A 20,892-nucleotide genomic window follows, 5' to 3' on the forward strand; every position below is an offset into this window, starting at 1 on the left:
TTCTTTAAACACGTGGTCCAACATTCCCCGGATTGCACCTATTTACTTCTTCATCTAAGAAACTATTGATGTGCATTTTTCTTTTGAAAGCTCACGGCCACTATCCACTGGAAATTGACACATAAGGATCTTGGAGAGAATGGCTTTTACTGGTCCAACAAAGTGCACCATCCAAAGGAAATGGAAACTCACGGCTGAAACATCATTTAGTGGAGGGCCCTCTTGATAGTTTTGATTGAAGAACTGGTGGAAAAGAAGTGCACACTTCACGGTTTTGGCTCACGGTTTTCTCCATGGGAACTAATTTTCTTTCTTTGCTTAGGTGCAACCCATGAGATACCTACACAAGGAGCACATGGCAGCAAAGTGTCCAGCAACAGCTCCCACTTAGCTTCACCATTGTCCAACAAAGAAGAAGGTGCACAAGAGGAGATGAAGCTCACGGCCTGCATCAGCAGAGGCAGCAGCTTGGGAGTAGCAACCAGCGGAAGATGGAGTGGTGTTCTCGGACAGCTGCAGCAACACCAGAACCCTTGGCAGCTGGATAGAAAATGGAGAGGAGTTCACGTGAATGGAGCAGCAGCACATGGAAACCTTCACACGGACATGGAGCTCTCGGTTTCATCCAGCAGAGTTGGCAGCATCTGGTTCAAGCTTGGCTTCAAGCAGAGAGCACGTACAACAGCTTGGTTGCTTGCCAGCAGCCTCCACACTTATACAAACACATCCAGGATGGAGAGGACTCACGACAGCAAGCTAAGAGTTGCAGTATCAGAAGAGAATAGCTAATTGGTTAATGAGAAAAAGACAAAAAGAAGTGGTGTTAGATAGGAATAAAAGAAAGTCACGTAAGTTGGTGTGCATGAGGGCCCGTGAGTTGTTATTATTTCCATTAAGTGAGTGCATGGTGGACGGCTGGAAGAAGTTCCACTTAGAAACAAGCAAGTGAAATATTATTTTTGGAAGTAGTGTGCACACGAGAAAGAGGAGGGGAACACATTCCACTTACGACCAAAATAAAAGGGTTTGATGTGCAAAGAACCAAGGGTGTCGTGGTGTAGAGTAGAAGTCAGAGAGAAGTTTAGCAGCTGATAGTAGGAGGCCGTGGAAGAGGTTTTTCAGCAGAAGAATAAGCTGCAGTAGGGGCTGGAACAAAGGGATGCACTAGCACAATGGAAGGTTACGGTTGATGCATGATTCTTCTTCCTTGCTGTAATGTTGAATTTCTAATCTAGTTTTACTCTTCTTTTGTTGTAATAAACTCTTCTATAATTTTAATCCAATGCACTTATTTAATTTCTTGTTGTTAAATTTTCATAACTGTTTTACTGTTTCTATTTACTGCTGTAATTTTATTTCTGCTGTACTTGGATTCTTGTAATCTTTGTTGTTGTTTTTATTTCTTTTGCATGTTGATCATTTTCCTGTGATTTTATTTTCTCTGTATTTTACTGTGGTAATTTAAATTTTATTTTTACTGTTTTTGAAATTTACTGTTTTTCTGTATTTACTGTTTTATGTATTTTTTGTTTTACTGATTTGGAAATTCTGTATTCAATGCTTTTACTGTTATTGTTTACTGCTGTAATTTCATATTTTGTTTTTAATGTTTCACTGTTTTTACTATTTTCTGTATTTATCTTTTTCTGTATTTTATGTTTTTCTGTATTTTCATTTTTACTATTCCAGATTTATTTTTACTAATTCATGTTACTGTATTTTCATTTTTACTGTTTTACTATTTTTACTGTTGTACTGTTTTTACTGTTTTACTATTCTCTGTATTTTGTGTTTTTCTGTATTTTCGTTTTCTGTATTTTTAAGTTTTTTGTCCAGATTTAATTTCACTGTTTTATGTTACTGTATTTTCGTTTTCACTGTAGCAATTTCGTTTTTACTGTTTTAAAATTGTTTTACTATTTTAATTTCGTTTTTACCATTTTAGTTTTATTTTTTATGGTATGTTTTTACTGATGCTTTTATTTTTGCGTTTAATGTTTTACGTTTTCTATATGTTTAATTTTCTCGTGTTTTAATTTCAAATCTTGATGAATTTTATGTTTTCTATTTTTACCGTCTTTTACCATTCAGTTTTTACAGTCTTTAAAATTTATTTCAGTGTTTTTATTTCTGCTTTATTTCTAGTTTTAATTTAATTTTTCCGTACCAAAAACCAAATTTTCATAACACCCCCCCTTCGTGTTTGATCCGAAACTGAACCAAATTTGGTCCTTGTGAGACGACCTAGAAGTCACATCCTAGCTATACTGCATTCTTTCTATGCACATTAAATTTGTATGACCGCGACAGTCGTACCAGTGATTCGATTATTTTAATATTAGAATGTTTTAATATAAATAGTTTTGTTATAAACGAGTTCTATTATCTTAAATTACATTATCTCTCAAAACTTTCTTTATTTAGAGTTCTTTATCCTTTCTCTAAGTTTTTTAACCGCCTATTCATCTATTTGAAGATCGAAAATCGCCTAAGTAATCCTTGATGTGAGCTCTCCACTTCCATTCGATTAGTTTCTCAAATAGAGTAAGTTGGTTTTCTACTCCTCCATTTGGCTTGCTTTATTTTTCTTCGCATGCAAACTATCTTGGGTTGCATATAGGGTATGAGTCTTTTATAAGACTACATTGATTAGTGGTTCTAACAGTATACCCTGATTGTGTTCTGTGTTCGTATATGAGCAGATTGATGTCCTCTGCTTTTGGAGTTGTTGTAGGATTTCTATAGTTGTTTGGTCATCTTCTAGGTAAGGGAAGCTAATTACTTTATTTTTAATTTTTTGATGCTATGATTGTGTTTACATATTTGTTTTGTCTGAGATTGATAGAACTGCTGATATTATTGGTTGAATTCTTGAGTAATATGTGTGTGTCATATTGTTGTGTGTTGCTTATATTTGTCTGAATTGGTTTTAAGTTGAGGATTTGACCATTTGAGCAAGTTGGTATGCACTGTGACATTGAAAACTGATTTTGAACCAGACACTAAGTCAGGAATACCAATTTGATCATTTGAACAAGTCTCTAGTTCCCCAAATCATAGATGGAGTTGGCTCAAATATGATATGACATTGAGCAATACTTATGTTGTGTGAAGTGCAAGCCTGGTTGTATGAGTGTAAAAGCATTTTTGTTCTAGACTGCTGAGCACCCTTTTTCACCACTAAACAACCATTTTTGTGATTGCTTTGGCGTTGAGCGATGATAGGAACTAAGCGCCATCTTGCACTACAAATCTGAAGCAATTTTAGTTCCAATATGCTGAGTGGCAAGATGATATCATTAAGCACGACATATTGCAAGAAGAATGATGTTAAGCGCTAAGCACGTTTTGCTAAATGTTTGGTGTTGGGTGTCAAAACTATTGCTGAGCACCACCTTTGTGCGAGAGGTTTTGCGTTGAGCACCACCTTGAGCTATATTTTATATAATTGTTTACATTTTATATAATTGTTTTGGCTTCTTCTTTTTGGTTGTTTGGTATTGATTTGTATAATAATTGATTTTTCTTGTTATTATAGTAATTGAATGTATGTATATGAGGATCTTTGGTATGTTTATGTGTGGTATGATTATTGAGAGAATTTCAAGGAGAAATTCGATGTGATGAAGTTGTTTAGTTATGTTTTGACATATGGAAATTTAGAAACGATGTATCTTGATATATTATTAGTCATTCAACTCATATAGAGATGAATGAGATGGGGGAGAGAATGGTAGGAGGTCTTTGGCCTCAACTTTTGATCTTAGCTTGAAAAGATTAATCTCGTGAGTAGTAGGGTGATAAATTTTGTGTTTATGACTCTGTAGAGTATAAATACTACTACGAGTGCACACCTACTGAAGTCATATATCAAAACATGTATCCAGATAATTGAATCTAAACTGTTTTTGTGTGTTTATATGAGTTATTGTATTTTATAAATGTTTTTACTTATATATGATATAATTTAATTGTCTTAGGAAATCCTTTTTGCACATTAGTTTACTCTTTTGTTTTCTTTTGATGTTTTTTTTGTGTTTTTTATTTTACCATGATCATCTTATTAGAGTAAGTATATGAAGGATACCCGTTGAAACATCTATGATGAAGAATGATGATACTACATAATATTTTTCATAATCAACGAGTAATTTTCAACGGAGTTATATATATTTTATTAGTATAATTATTTCTTTTAGATAACAGTATTAATATCATTTGTTTTGAGATAATTTAATTTGTTTAATCAACTTTATAATATCTTATTTTATCGATTATAAGTTGCTAAAAGTGGAGACATTAAAACTTTTCTAATTATATAATTCTTTTTTCATTATTACTTCTACATATTTAACTTTTAATTGCATCAGACATTTTTTTAATGTAAAATTGTGTGTGTGTTTGGCTTAAAAAGCTTATTGAACTTTAGGTATCAGTGTAATGTCCAGCGTGCTAGGTTGCTTTGAACCAAAGGAAAAAACAAAAACAAAAAACGTTGCTTCGTGGATACTTTTATAGTTTAATCATTTGAATTGATTTTTTTTATGTTGTTTTGAGTTTCTGCGCACTCGTGTAGAATAGTAATATACAATGTTTTAAGATGAGTTTTACAATGCAGTAGCTATTATTGAAAGTTGTCTAAGATCACCGCCACGCTTCAGAAGCGCCTTTCCCTTCTCTGACTTTTGTTACAACTACTACCACTACAAGGTGCGTTTCATCAACCAATCTCTCGTTTGCTCTCTTCATTTTAGGTATGCAATAGCCATGCTGCGAATTCTTCTATGTCTAAACTGTTGATTCTTATGAAAACTATCTGTTCTTTCTTTTCTCTGCCAAGAATTTTCTTACACAGGATTACCAAATTAGTTTGTTGAAGAATTATAATTGTAAGATAATCGTTACTACTACGGTGTATGCTTATTTGTGAATTTCGAATCCTTTACGTATTTCTGTGTGGCTCGATGCATGGATTACAACGAATTTCTTGTTGAACTAAATTTTGTTTTGCTCTATTCTTCACTGGAGATTTATTGCTGTTTGTGATTGGTTCGTAAAATATCTTCTGTTAGCTTCTTGTTGGGATGGCACAATCTTCGATGGATGAGATATCAGACACCGGAGCATTTGTGAGATCTGCTTCCACTTTCAGAAACTGGATTTCAAGTGACCCGAATTCGCCATTTCCACCGGAATCAGGGAGGTATCATCTCTATGTATCATATGCTTGCCCTTGGGCTTCCAGGTGCCTTGCTTACTTGAATATCAAAGGACTTAACAAAGCCATCAGTTTCTCGGTTAGTTAGTAGCCTTCGTGCTGAGTGTTTTTCAACTGGAAAGAATACATTCTTAGTTCATTATGCGATTTCATTTCCTGCGTGTTCAATGATCAGTCAGTCAAACCCATATTTGAAAGAACTAAAGAATCAGATGAGTATAAGGGGTGGGTTTTTCCTGATTCAGAAACAGAGGTCCCTGGAGCTGAACCTGATAGGTTGAATGGAGCAAAGAGTATTAGGGAGCTTTATGAAATTGCAAGTGCTAACTACACTGGAAAGTACACAGTTCCTGTATGGAGATACTATACTCTGTCTTCTTTCATGTTTTTTATGATTTGCTTTGCTGGGTAAACTTTTTTTTTACCAACTGATGAATTTTGATCTGCATAGGTGTTGTGGGATAAGAAACTCAAGACAATTGTTAACAACGAGAGCTCAGAGATAATCCGCATGTTTAATACTGAATTCAACAATATTGCAGAAAACCCCTCTGTTGACTTGTATCCCGCTGATTTAAAAGCCCTTATTGATGAAACCAATGAGTGGATATACGATAGTATAAATAATGGTGTTTACAAGTGTGGTTTTGCAAAGAAGCAAGAACCACACAATGAGGTACGAAGCTATTTTTAACCTTTTTTTCTAGCAACTGTTGGTTCTTTAATGTTTGCACTTACTGCCAATGTTTATCTGGTGTTTTCTTTCTGCAGGCTTCAAGACAATTGTTTGAAGCTCTGGACAAATGTGAGAATCTATTAAGTAAGCAACGCTATATATGTGGCTACACACTCACTGAAGCAGACATTCGATTGTTTGTCACTCTTATCAGATTTGATGAGGTAAAGTGTACGTGTGCATATTTATTTTAGACATTTGGAAATATCATGTGTTTTCCTGTTGTTACTTGTACTGTGCAAAGTATAACACAAGAACTAGAGCAAATACAAATTAGAGAAAAGAAGCAAATTAACTTGGTCCTCGGTCTAGCAATAAAATTTAATTTCCACACCCTTTGTTCTTTTAAGCGATACAAATTGATCATGAAATGCAGTATTTGCATGAAAAACAGGATCATTTGTTATTCCAGTTGCAACTTATTATCTGCATGAGTCTGTGTTGGCTCATTTTGCTTCATATTTATATTTGCTAGCATTTATGATCCAAATTGCTTGATTTCTATATCATTTTCTCTTACATACTCTTCTTTGTATTAAGTTTGTCTAATTTAACCTATGACCCTTCGAAATTGTCAAGCTTTCTACAGCCAGAGTCCATTTTTCCTTGCATTAAATTAAATACTAGTTCCAATTTTCTGTTTGGAAACAATAGTTTTCTTATCACTGTGAAGAGCTTCTGGTTATTGGTCATGTGTTTTGTGCAGCAAATGTAAATCAGCCATGAATCACTTGGAACTATTAAGTGCTCTATGCTTCCAAGTTTACCACATTTTCCACACTCAGCCTCCACGAACAATTTCTTTGTGTGTGGTTGATCGAGGCCGTATCCGAATCAAATTAATGAGCAATTAAATGCAGTATATACTAAGAGAATGACTCCTAGGTCGTCTCTCAAGGACCAAATGTGGTTCAGGAATTAGATCGAACATGTAGGGGGGGTTATGTGGACAGTTGTTATTGAAATTAACTAAATAGTAAACACAAATTAAAGACATAGATTAAAGACAAGTTAGTGTTAGTTTGATTGCAAAGGTCCAATCCCAAGTTAACTATAATTAACAACTCTTCTCATTCCTAATCCAACATTCATTAATCCAACAAAGTGGAGGATTAAACAGTTTTCATAAAACACACATTCAATCAACTATGCACTATCACGGATTAAGCAACCATGACCCTAATCAATTAAGCAACCATGACCCTAATCAATTAAGCAACCATGACCCTAATCAACTAAGCGAAGATTAGGCATAATTTAGAGCACTAAGCATGTCTTAATTGCAGCACAAATAGATTCAACAATGTGCAGGGCTATAACAGCGGAAACAATGATGCAGCAATAACCTCATAGAAGCTATGCAATCTCCCTAATCGCCAACCCAATAGAACTAGGCTTCCATTACACTAAGTTCAAACAGCAATGCAAAACTAAATTAATGCTGGAACAGGGAATGCACCACTAAAACGTAACTCAAACAACAGCTACAAAACGTATTTCAAATTGCAAATAGAAAACGCACCAGAAACAAAAACAGAAAACGTAATTAATGGGGGCACCCGAAAACGTAAATTGAAAACGAGAATGCAAAGGGACAAAACGAGAACAACAATGGAGACGAAAAATGAAGAGCAAAACCGTAATTGCAACAGCTGTTGTGGCTGCCTGTTGTTGTAAATGTTTGCAGCATAGGCTTAAGGAGCATCTTGGCCAATAGGTTGCTGCAAAGGACATGCATCTGTATAATGATCACTCGAAGGACATATAACACACAGTCGTGCAATAGATGCAGATGGAGGTGCTGGTCTCTGATTGCTTACCAGCTGTGTCACCAAACTCACAAGAGCATCAAGCTTGCTCTCCTAATTCTTATCTGTAGATGATGAAGAATGAGTAGCTACATCATGAACTCCCCTAGCAACAAGAACATCATTTCTCGCACTGAACTCTTGGGAGTTAGAAGTCATCTTCTCAATCAAATGTTTGGTTTCAGCAGGTGTCATGTCACCAAGTGCTCCACCATTGGCAGCGTCAATCATACTTCTCTCCATGTTGTTCAAGCCTTCATAAAAATACTAGAGAAGGAGTTGCTCGGATATCTGATGGTGAGGCAGCTTGCACATAGTTTTTTAAATCTTTCCTAGTACTCATACAAGCTCTCTCCACCGAGGCCTAATCCCATAAATGTCTTTTCTTATAGCTGTAGTCCAGGATGTTGGGAAAAATTTCTCCAAAAACAGTCGCTTAAGATTATCCCAGCTTGTGATGGATCTAGGCGTAAGATAATACAATCAATCATTTGTCACGCCTTCTAATGAAGGAGGGAATGCCTTCAAGAAGGTGTAATCTTCAAGAACATCATGAGGCTTCATCGTTGAACAAACAATGTGGAACTCCTTAAGATGCTTATGTGGGCATTCACCTGCAAGGCCATGAAACTTGGGCAACAAATGGATCAGTCCAGTTTTGAGAACATATGGCACGTCCTCACCATGATATTGGATGCACAAGCTTTCATTAGTGAAACTAGGTGCAGCCATTTCCCTAAGAGTCCTCTCGCGATGTAGAGGTTGTGCCATATTGTTCTCGTTATGAAAAATAACAAAATCAGAATTAGATGCAACAGATGCAATATGCACAAAGTATGGAATAGTAGATGCAGAAGTAGAATGCTGAGACTCTAATGGTATGGACTCAAATGGTGGGTCTGACTCTAAAGACAAATTCCTAGAATGCCTAGCTAACCTATGAAAAGTCCTATCAATTTCAGGATCAAAGAGTATTAGTTGGCCAGGATTGCCCCTAGTCATACACTAAGTCAACTTTATTAGCAAAAGTTAACTTAGTCAACATAAGCAAACATAGGGGGTAGAACTGCAAGTATATGCAAAACTTATCAGAATGAGTTGAAATATTGTGAGCAACCCCCTACAACCATGAAATGATAGCAAAACAGTTGGCAAAGCAAAATTCAAAGGATAACTATTTTTACGAATTTAAGAAAGTTTGGAAGGATGGAAAAATAAACTTGAAATATCAAAAATAAATAGAAAAAGGCCGCTTTTTGAAAATCTGAGAATCGGCCGTCAACGAGGCGGTCGTCAATGGATCCAGAAACTTTTTCTATGCAAAATCAAAAGAAAATTCATCCAATTCTAACTTCGTGAGCAAAAGTTATCGCAAAAGTTATCGCAGTTTGAAGTTTTGACACTTACTGTTTTCACAAAAAATTGTAACTCCAAACCGGGAATACTAAAACTGCTTCTATGATTTTTCCATCAAAATATGGACCATAAGAAGTGCACAAAAGAATTTCAAAGAAAAATGACATTCCTAGCTACCAAAACAAAAATCGTCAATTATAATAGGGAAATCGGGCACTATTCACGCACTATTCATTATTAACGCGCTCATCGTGATCATCACGTTTTCTGTGAAAACATAGCAAACAATGTCCAGTTCTCCAAATATTGACTTAAAACAACCACAAAACACAAGACACACACATAAACAAAACAAAACAGCACACTCACAACACAAGATAAAACACAACACACACTAACACAGACCCAAAATTGAACTGTTGGTTCCCGGCAATGGGGTCAAATTTGATCAAGGCCACACCCGAATCAAATTAATTCGCAATTAAATGTAGTATATACTAGGAGAATGACCCCTAGGTTGTCTCTCAAGGACCAAATGTGGTTCAGGAATTAGATCAAACACATAGTGGAGGGTTATGTGGACAGTTGTTATTGAAATTAACTAAACAGTAAACGCAAATTAAAGACACAAACTTAAGTGCATAAACAAATTGAACTCTAAAATTGCAAAGAGAATGAGTTAAATACATAAAAACGAAATAAAAACCTCATTGGAGCTCTCTTCTCTGTCCACAAGTTTGGAAGACAAAAATTACAAAATGAATGAGCTCTCTTGTGTGTGTGGGGGCTACTAGGCACTAAATCCTAGGATGCCAAATCCGCCCCCACTTTTGGGCCTCTCCTAAATTGTCAAAAATGGCCCAAAATGTGCAAATCAGTCCAAAAGGCCCTAAAAAACAAAATTACAATTTAAATTAAAATAAAATGCTGATGTGGCGAGTAGAGAATGATGTGGCAACCCTTTAATATCCCAAAATATACTTCCAAAAATTTCCCTACAATTAATAATAAAAATAGTTAGCCTCAGATAATTTAAATTTGTGAGAAATGGAGAGGATTAGGAGAAAATATCCCCTTGTGTTTTGAATACACTAAGGGTAGTTTTATTTATAGTGAAACATAAGGGCCAATGCCCTTAATACAGAATGGGCTAAGCCCAACTAACAGAAAATAAATCCTTAACATCTAACACTCCCCCTCAAGCTGGAGTATATAAATCATATGTTCCAAGCTTGTTACAAAGATAATCAATTCTAGGTCCTCGTAAGGACTTAGTGAATATGTCTGCCAACTGGTTGCTTGAGTTAACAAACTCAGTCTTGATGTCTCCGGATATGATCTTTTCTCGAATAAAGTGACAATCAACTTCAATGTGCTTGGTTCTCTCATGAAAGACAGGGTTAGAGCTGATATGGAGAGCAGCTTGATTATCACATATAAGTGTCATTTGAGTGACATCTCCAAATTTCAATTCACTGAGTAATTGTTTAAGCCACACAAGCTCGCAAGTAGCTGATGCCATAGCTCTATATTCTGCTTCTGCGCTGGACCTTGCCACAACACTTTGCTTCTTACTTTTCCATGATATTAGGTTGCCACCAACAGAGACACAATATCCAGAAGTAGATCTCCTATCAGACGGGGAACCAGCCCAGTCAGCATCTGAATAACAAACGATTTTTGTATCGTTGTTAGGACCATATAGCAAACCTTTTCCAGGTGATCCTTTAATATACTTCAGTATGCGAACAACCGCATCCCAATGGTCTTCACATGGGGAGTTTAGGAATTGACTCACAACGCTAACTGCGAAGGAAATGTCAGGACGTGTAACAGTAAGATAGTTTAATTTGCCAACTAGTCTTCTGTACCGTTCAGGATCTGAGAAAGGCTCCCCCTGATTTGGTAGGAGTTTGATGTTAGGATCCATAGGTGTCTCAACAGATTTAGAGTTCATTAACCCTGTTTCCTCCAAGATGTCTAACGCATACTTCCTCTGAGATATGACAATACCGGTGTTGGATTGTGCTACTTCAATACCCAAAAAATACCGGAGTTTGCCAAGATCTTTGGTTTGAAAATGATGGCAAAGGTGTTGTTTCATCTTAGAGATGCCAAGATAGTCACTTCCTGTGAGAACAATATCATCGACATACACTATTAAGTAGATACATCCAGCATTTGAGTGGCGATAGAACACTGAATGATCCGCTTCACTGCGAGACATACCAAATTGTTGAACAACACAGCTAAATTTACCAAACCAGGCCCGAGGAGATTGTTTTAAGCCATATAAGGATTTGCGAAGACGACATACCAATCCAGATGACTCCCCCTGAGCAACAAAGCCAGGCGGTTGCTCCATATAAATTTCTTCATGCAAATCACCATTAAGGAAAGCATTTTTGACATCAAGTTGGTGAAGAGGCCATTGGCGAAGAGCGGCCATGGCAATGAATAGGCGAACAGAGGTCATTTTTGCCACTGGAGAAAAGGTATCACCATAATCCAAACCAAAAATCTGTGTGTAGCCTTTGGCAACCAATCGAGCTTTGAGACGATCAATAGTGCCATCAGGACCAACCTTGATAGCATACACCCACCTGCAACCAACAACAGACTTTCCAGATGGTAATTGGACAAGCTCCCAAGTTCCACTTTTCTGTAAAGCACTTAATTCATCCAGCATAGCTTGACGCCAGCCAGGATGAGTTAAGGCGTCACCCACAGAGTGGGGAATGGACACAGAAGAAATGGATGAGAGACATGTATAAAAAGATGGTGACAATCTGTGGTAACTAAGAACAGTATAATGGGGAGAAGTGTTACGGGTAGAGCGTATACCTTTACGAAGGGCAATGGGCAGGTCAGACTCATTTGCTGGAGCCGGAGGAGACACAGGAACCGGCACTGGAAGTGAGTCATGAGGGAGACGATTGCGACGACTATACACCTGAAGGGGTGGTGGTGAAGGACGATCCTGTGGTGAATGAGAGTCCAAAGAAGGAGGAGACAAAATGGGTGGAGCATCACTAGGAGAATCACAGAAAATAGGAATATCAACAGTAACAGGTGGAGGTTCAAAACTCGAAGATAGATGTGAAAAGTAGAAAGAAGATTCATCAAAAGTAACATCAGCAGAGATAAAATGACGATTGAGGGAAGGGGAAAAACACTTATAGCCCTTTTGTGACCGTGGAAATCCTAAGAAGACACATTTGTGAGACCTAGGAGATAACTTATCAAGACCAGGACTAAAATCATGAACAAAACAAGTAGACCCAAAAACTCTAAGAGGTAAAGGATGTAGAGGATCTTGAGGAAACAAGATAGAATGAGGGATTTTGTTATCTAAGACGGAAGATGGCATGCGGTTTATAAGATAACATGCCGTGAGAACGGCGTCACCCCAAAAACGTGAGGGTACTTGACCATGAATTAGAAGAGTACGAGTTGTCTCAATAAGGTGTCTATTCTTGCGCTCAGCCACCCCATTTTGTTGAGGGGTATAAGCACATGAGGTTTGGTGAAGAATACCATGAGAAGCCATAAAATGTGTAAACGATTGAGAAAGGTATTCACGACCATTATCACTACGTAGAGTTCGAATAGAAACCCCAAACTGTGTTTTTATTTCATTGAAAAATAATTGGAAAATAGGAAACAACTCAGAACGATTCTTCATTAAAAACAACCAAGTACATCTTGAGTAGTCATCAATAAAAGTAACAAAATACTGAAAACCTAAATTGGACTTAACACGACTAGGTCCCCAAATGTCAGAATGAACCAATGAAAAAGGGGACGATGCCCGTTGTGAGACACTACGAGGAAAGGAACTACGAGTATGCTTTCCTAACTGACAAGACTCGCACACATCTAACAAAATTAATTAAAATAAGAATTTCTGGTCAAATTAAGCACAATTAGCAAAACTGGAGAAATAATAGACATTCAAGCACAATTCCCTAATTAAATGTAATACAATAAGTTAAGTGAAGTCAATAAAATATTGACTCATAAGCGGTTCATCTTTAGTATGGTCATTATTGATAAATCTCGTCCCTATTTTTGTTTTTCTTGTCATTGTTAGCTTTGTCACTCTTCTTATTGTTGCTCTTCCTTCTTCCTGAACCTGCTGTTCGAACTTGGAGAGCACCCTTCAGATTGTTATTTTCTCTTCATTCAACTTTTCTTCTCGTGTGTGCAATGCATTTTCAATTCTTTTCTGAAGCAAAGAAGGTATGAAAAAGCATCCTTACATAACTTGCAGTCCCAACTATGTTGACAACCCAAGTTATATCAATCATTTGCAGCATATTCAAATTTTATAATAACAAATACAAATCAAGTGGGGGATTCCCAAAACCCATTCACAAAACAAAACTATAACTAGGTAGATTCCATTTGTTCCTATAGAAATTAAGCTTAATAAAACGATTCCACCACCTAGTACATCTACGTTTAACCATAAAAGAAGCAAGTTTATCAATTCAATAGTCTACCTCCCAATATATGTGAGAGACCAAGGAATTGTATGTTGAGACAGAAAGGAATCTCACTCTTAAGCTTATACAACATATTCTTCTAACAGTTACGAAGATACAAAGTAACTTTATGTTGGTTGAAGAAAACTTTTACCACCAACATAGAATCACTTTCCTGTTGGTTCTCAACTGCTACTTCAGCAGCACGAATAGCACTAAAAATTTCTGCATATGTAGCTGCTTTCACACCAAGATAACCAGTAAAAGATCCGACAAAAGTAACAAATTTATCGCGGAACAAACCCCATCAGAAGCACCTTCAATATTGAACTTCAACAAATGACAAGGAGGAGAAAAATAAAAAGCAGGAATGACAGAAGGAGCAATACCCAACTTAATAAAGATACTAAAAGCCTTGAGAATATTGAACTCTTTAATGTTATACCTCATAGAATAAGAGCATAGATCACGAACCCAGTTCACATTAGAAAAAACTTGATTCTTCAGGCTTGAATAAAAGACCTTATGGTTATCCAAACAAATGGAATTACTGCTATACCAAATGGATTCAATTACAAAAAAGATAGCAGCTTTACTCCAGGAGCCATCGATTCTTTGCTACACAGAATGAAGACTGAGATGGTCAATTTGACACTGTTGGCAAGAACTAAGCCAATGAGAAATTTCGCTGCGAAATAACATTAAAAGAAAAAGTCAGCAACAGTTTCAGTGTGATGAAAACAATGATAGCATCGTGAAACTATAGACAAACTACATTTAAGTATGTTACAATTTGTAGCAAGCCTCCGAATAAGAAAGGATTTTCAGGGAGGGATGAACTGATCTCAAAGCTTATAGCCAGAACCCAAGGATTGGATTGACCAGAAACCAGCTCAAAAGCATGCTTCATGGTGAGTATAACATCAGAAGAACCATTCCAATACCTTCTATCTGGAGTACGCTCTACTGGAAAGACAATATCTCTAGCCGGAACTGGATATCTAGAACATATGAAATCCAAGTCATACCTCTGACCATTATGTATGAAATCAGAAACCTTATCTGACAACTGGTTATGCAGAACAATAGGGATGTTCAAAGAATCAACCATAGGTGTATCAAGCATGGTAGTCAAAATCACTAAGATCCTACGAGTCTGTGATCTTTTTCTCCCTCTCCGATCTCACTTAACTTAAAACTTGCAATTCATTGAATTATTATTACTATATTCATTATCACCAAAAAAGATAGCAAAAAAGTAACTAACAACATGATCCTCCAAGTCGTTGTTGTCACTGATATCTCTATCCTCGTTTTGTCAAAGAAGAGGTATGTTTCATTGCTTGATTAATCTTGGCAGACCGATGAAAAAGGGTAGTGTTTTTTTCATCCTCGATATGCCAAGTATATCTAGCCTTTTCCCTCCACATTTCATGTTGGATGTCAAACTCTTTCTAAAGCAATCAAAGCATTTTTTTTTTCTGTAAAATTAAGTCATCATTTTTAGCATGAGAATCCAAATTTGTTTGAAACCTAGCCAGATTATTCATAGCATTAGTGACTGTGTGAGTCACATTGCCAAAGACATTTCTGCTATCAAGAAGCCTTCTCTTAACTTTTATCATCTTTTGATTCAACACATATATGGGAGACGGCCAAACCAGGAAGTATTCCAAGCATCAGAAACCAACTCACAATCAGCTGTAGCAGCCACATAGATCAATCTTTAAGAGGCAAAGAATTCCTTTTGTTTTATTCTGACTGAAAAAGAATAGGAAAGTGATCAGAAAAATATTTAGTTAAAGTATTACAAGAAATACTATTCCAGGAAGCAATCCAATCCGAATTGCAGCAGGCTCTCCATCAAGGTGTTTGCCAATCCTAGCAGAACCAACGCTTCTGGGAAAATGATGCAGATGATTCCCATCTACCCAAGCTTCAAATTCTTTAACAGGAAGCCTAGCCACAAAATTGGAACCTCTATGCTCATGACTACCTCGAACCACATTGAATCACCGATAAAAGATCAAGGACCAGGATTAGAACTCATAAGAATAGATAAATCATGCCACAAGGATCTACGCTTGATTAATATGTAGATGCATAGATGATAGCAATATGATAAGTGACTTTAACTGCAAAAGAAAGGGTCAACACAAATTGACCAAAACAGCTCAGCAACTTAACATTATTAGTAAAACGCCATATATTTGAAATTTCCCTATTATTTTGAGTATACAACTGAAAAATTCAAATATCTCCAATAGTTGACCTCAAATTATCAGTGCTGACAAAGGGTTCAGCAAGAAACAGAAAACTTGGTAGTGAGATGAACAAATCTTTTTGAGAGCCACTTAGGACTTCTTATTCCCAATGCCCCTAATATTCCAAAATAAAGCTTTTGCCATTTGACAATATTGAGATTTTCACCCCTAGCTTGCGTCCAAATGAGCAAAGCCTCCTTTTAGAACTCAAAATTAAATCAAATCGCTGGTAGGCCCAAGTTAGCGAGTCTGTGTTTCATGACCATTTTTCTTGAATAAATATGGAGTTTGTCCTTTCAGTCTTATTGCATTTCTATCGTGAGATTAAAAACTTAATTTTCTAACCCGGGCTTGGAATGTTACATAGTTGTGGCTGAGTGTCGTCTTCCAAATGTAAACATAAAGAGAAGAAATAAATTTTCTATAGTTCAGAGTAGTCTGATTTTCCTGCTTTTTGTGTAGTACTTTACTCTGAATCAGACCAATGAAAACAAATCATCTCAGTTAGTTCATTGTTTTATAGTGGCTATAGATGATGAGAAAAATACAAACTTCTCTCTTCAAGTAATTGAACTCTCTTATAATTGTAGGTTTATGCAGTTCACTTCAAGTGCAACAAGAAGCTGCTGCACGAATACCCAAATCTTTTCAATTACACTAAAGACATTTTCCAAATTCCTGGCATTAGTAGCACTGTGAACATGCAACATATCAAGTTACATTACTATGGAAGTCATCCTTCTATCAATCCATTTGGTATTGTTCCTGTTGGGCCAAATATTGATTATTCTGCTCCTCATGACAGAGAAAGGTTTTCTGCATAGGTGGTTGTTTTGTATAATTGTAAGATTTTTATAGAATTTTCCTGTATTTTCCAAGCTTTGTTGAAAAAGTGCAGAAACAACGATGCTTTGTTGAAAAACGTAATTTCAAAATAAACTGAGACAGGTCTGTGTGTGTGAGTATACCTCTAATGTTAGAATTCTTCTGTGATCGAGCTTCATTGATTTGTGTCAAAACTGTTTGAATTGTAGCCAGACACATCCCACAATTCGTATTACTGTCTTATTATTAAATGGCTTGGAAAGATCACCTGTATTTAGTGTTGAAATTTGAGCTCGACAACTTAGCTTGTTGGATCTCATGTAGGGTCAGACTGCTTTGGATCTAAAAGAAAATGATAAAAGTGAGAGAAACTAAGGTACAGTGATAGAAACCTTTAGGAAAGAACTTGAAGAACAGAAATTCACCTGGAAAGAGTATCATATGATCAACTAGTTCTTGTTTTAGTTATTATTATCAGCTGACATCAGATATTATATATCTGCAATTAAATTGTACAATTTTGTTTTTTACAAATAATAGAGATAACAGAGAATAGAGAAAATGTGGGTCATGTGATGGAAACATAGAAAGAGGGAGAGAAAAGAGTGGCATTAAGCTGTTAGGAACTCTCTTCTCTCTTCCTTGTATCGCTCGTCTTATTTTTCTTCTGTCCTTTTCTGTACTGAAAAAGTTGTATAATTTTTTTGTTACTGAGTGAAAATTTGTAGTTTATGAGTTTGCTCTGTTCTGACATAATTTGTAACAGTGTATTAGCATACTTCAAATCTAATAGACTCTAAAGTCATGATAGTATGGGAATTTTAGCTTCACGAAATATAAAGACATATTGTATAAAGAAGTTTGTAATTTATTTTATTTATATACATTATATATATAAAGCAAAAATACAATACAATATCAAATATCATAATATCTCATTCTTCACTTCTTAAACTCTAAATTAAAATAAAAAATATTTTCACTTTTATGTAAAAGATATTTAGGCCAGCAAAGTGAGAATTAAGCTATTGTTACAAGATTGTAAAGCGTGATTATAAATCCCTTAAATGAAGTCTCCATAAAGTTGTTCCAAAAGGGGTAGGGTTTATAAAAATTCTTAACCTGTTTAGAGAAAAAAAAAATAGTTTAAATATGTGATAAATGATGTCCTGGAACACGAAAAGAAGATGTGGAGAAAAATAAAGAAAATGATATGAAAGATGAAACATCATTTTTAGCAATTGGATTAATCTTATTATCATAATTCACTGGATAGTAGAGTTTTCCAATTCTTCAAGGAATGTCTTCGATTATTATTCATCGTTGACGAATGAATTTTTTTTATTATACATAGTTATAAACTCAATATTATTGCTATCATCGCAAGTGTATGCCAATATATGTAAGAACTCACCAGATATTTAAAAAAGTGATTATTTAGCGATTAAAACAATGACTTTCTTTTCAAAAAATAAAATGAAAAGTAAAACTTTTGTTGGGACAAAAACATGAATACCTTACTTATAAATATTAAAAACAAAAGGTAGTGTCTTTATGAAGGAGTGAAATAAAAAGTGACATATATTTAAGTGCTACACTAAAATTGATTTATATTTTAGTTATGCATATTTGTGTTGGTTCCAATAATTTGTTAGAAAAAATTGTTAATCCAGTCATTTTTAATATTAACCAACGTTTTCATGTTATTAAATTACAATAATTTCATTATAAAAAACTAATAATAGTCAATTAAATATATATATTTTTTCTAATTAATTTTTTTATTATTATGAGTGTTTATGAATGTCAATTTGGGTTATTAGATATAGAAATATCAAAATATAACTCTGTGGGTTGTCTTCAACAACTATAAAACACAAATAAATATTTGTTAGATTTAACCTGATCAAATCCTAATAAAGTTTTGAATGATATAAATTGTTAAAATATATGTAAATATATTTTGTTGTTGTATTTTTGATAAGCATATATTTAGTTTATAATTAGTTTCCTAAATATATGCTTTATATTATTATTTGTGATCTAACTAGTTTTTTAATATTATTGTATTTATTTCATGTCAGTGAGATCAATTCAGGAAAATATTCTTTTATGATATCATATAAATATTAGTTTTCTATTATGTTTAGAGAACATCATTTGTCTTGTGAAAATCTTCATTTCATAAACACAAAGGAAGTGAATCTAACTATCATTGTATAAAAAACATAGTTGTATATGTTAAGCAACATTTTCATATAAATCATATAAAAGTTTTCATCTAATAGCATCTCTGAGTCTATTTCTTTATGATAATTTCATATAGATTTTTTCATTAAAGCATACTTAATGCAATTCCTCTTGTTTCTCCTTTTATCAATGTTCTGATTAAGAAGCATTTCACACACATTTAAGCTTAAATATCATTAATGAAGTCAACTTGCAATACAAGGGGCATTCTACAAAGAAGATAATACATTTGTTTCATGCATTTTATTCCACCTATAAACATTTTAATTCAACTTAACGTATCTAGAACTAACAACCGTATAGAAGAAGTCAAATTGGTTAGTTAAGGAAGGTAAACAAATTCAGGTGTGAGATGAAAGATTTTTTTTATATATATAAGTTCGTGCTAAACATTATTTTATAGTTTGACATCTCAACTAAACTAACATATTTAAGCACAACAATCATCTACATCCATAAAAAATTATTAATAATAAAGCAAGAAAGATAAAAAAAAATATGGGAAGTCAAACCAAACTCATGTAATAAACAATTCTAAGTATAGAAAATTGAAAAACCTATTATGAAAAGAATCAAACACTAATTAAGATGTAATGAGATAAAATCATTTAAGGTATATTTAATTCAACTTTCAACATATTAAACATGCACACACTTAAGTGTTCCAACCTTTTTAAGAAGGAAATAAAAAAAAATTAATAACATTTTTTTTGTTATCTTTTTTTTTTAATATAGTTTTCATTTTTGTTAAAAATATCAATAAGATATTTTCTGGTAAATTAGTGTTGACATCGTTTACCTAATAACAAATGACTATTTGATAGTTAGATTTATACAATATCATATGTAATATACATCACTTTCTATGTTAATACTAATTTTATGTGAAAAACCACATTGACTCTTTTTAACAATAAAAAAGGAAACTACATCAAAATTAAAAAAATAAAATAAGAGATCGTTCATATAGTTTCAACTAAAATTTAGACAAAAGTACTAATAATAAAAAGGAAATGCAAGAGACAAAAGTTGCATTGTGTTAATCTAAATTAGAAAAAATATTGGATTAACTAAACTTAATTTTGCCCATCACGTGACACCAATTTTCACATCTCTATAATATACACAAGTATTTTTGAGTAAATTTTTATTCATATGGAAGAAAATGGTGAAGAAAATATGTGAAACATTGTGGCTATTATTAGTGATTGACTAGGTAGCTATATGTGTAAGGCTTCTGGTCTGAACACGTATGTGGTAATTTATAGTGCAAATATGACCATTAATAAATGTGTGGTACCTGAAAGATGAAAATGATGGGATTCCTCACAGCCTCAGTTCTTCTGATGGATAAATTATACACTAATTTTATTTTACAATAATATAATGCTCTTGATTCTATAAATCTCTGTACACAACAAAATTCAGCACCAATTTTTGGTTATATGTATAATTTCTGTAACATGTAAATGTAAATATAAATATGTAGATGTCTTATTAGTAATCAAATTATACATTGTGTATGAGTTAATTTATACTAATGTAGAAACGTCAAATTGTTTTTTAAAAGATATTCACTTATTAAAAGATTAAATATTTATTAGAGTAAAAAAATAATTTCTTTTATAGTACTCTAAGTTTTTAGTGTGAGGGATTTATGTTATAGTACTCTAGTTTTTAACCTAAAAAAGTTCTCTCCTAGTACTTCATATTTTTAGTCTCAAGAGTTTTTAGAATTTTTCTATAAATACAATGCAATTCTGACATAGAAATGGGATTTGAATTCTGACTTGAAATCATTACACTTTAAACATGAACAATTGGTCTTCAACATGGGATCCGATAAAACATTTTCCAACATCCTTCCTCTTTATTATGTAACAAATTATTCTATATCTTTTTATTATTTTTCTCAATTTAAAAGATTTCTGACTTTAACGATATATAT

General features: G+C 34.2%; 1 protein-coding gene across 2 annotated transcripts; it reads left to right on the forward strand.

Moving 5' to 3' along the window:
- The first annotated feature begins 2,745 nt into the window (after positions 1-2,745).
- On the forward strand, positions 2,746-16,872 carry LOC108346250 (uncharacterized). Of its 2 annotated transcripts, XM_017585287.2 has the most exons (7): positions 2,746-2,764; positions 4,619-4,710; positions 5,073-5,297; positions 5,394-5,570; positions 5,670-5,894; positions 5,990-6,118; positions 16,460-16,872. In XM_017585287.2, exons 3-7 carry the CDS (start codon positions 5,085-5,087, stop codon positions 16,691-16,693), a joined length of 978 nt encoding a protein of 325 aa, XP_017440776.1. In that variant the 5' UTR covers positions 2,746-2,764; positions 4,619-4,710; positions 5,073-5,084; the 3' UTR covers positions 16,694-16,872. The 2 variants fall into 2 exon arrangements, with proteins under 2 accessions (XP_017440776.1, XP_017440783.1); XM_017585294.2 differs by lacking the exon at positions 2,746-2,764 and having other exon boundaries at positions 4,461-4,754.
- Positions 16,873-20,892: the final 4,020 nt, after the last annotated feature.

Source organism: Vigna angularis, chromosome 1, assembly GCF_016808095.1.
Source record: "Vigna angularis cultivar LongXiaoDou No.4 chromosome 1, ASM1680809v1, whole genome shotgun sequence".
Classification (NCBI taxonomy): domain Eukaryota; kingdom Viridiplantae; phylum Streptophyta; class Magnoliopsida; order Fabales; family Fabaceae; genus Vigna; species Vigna angularis.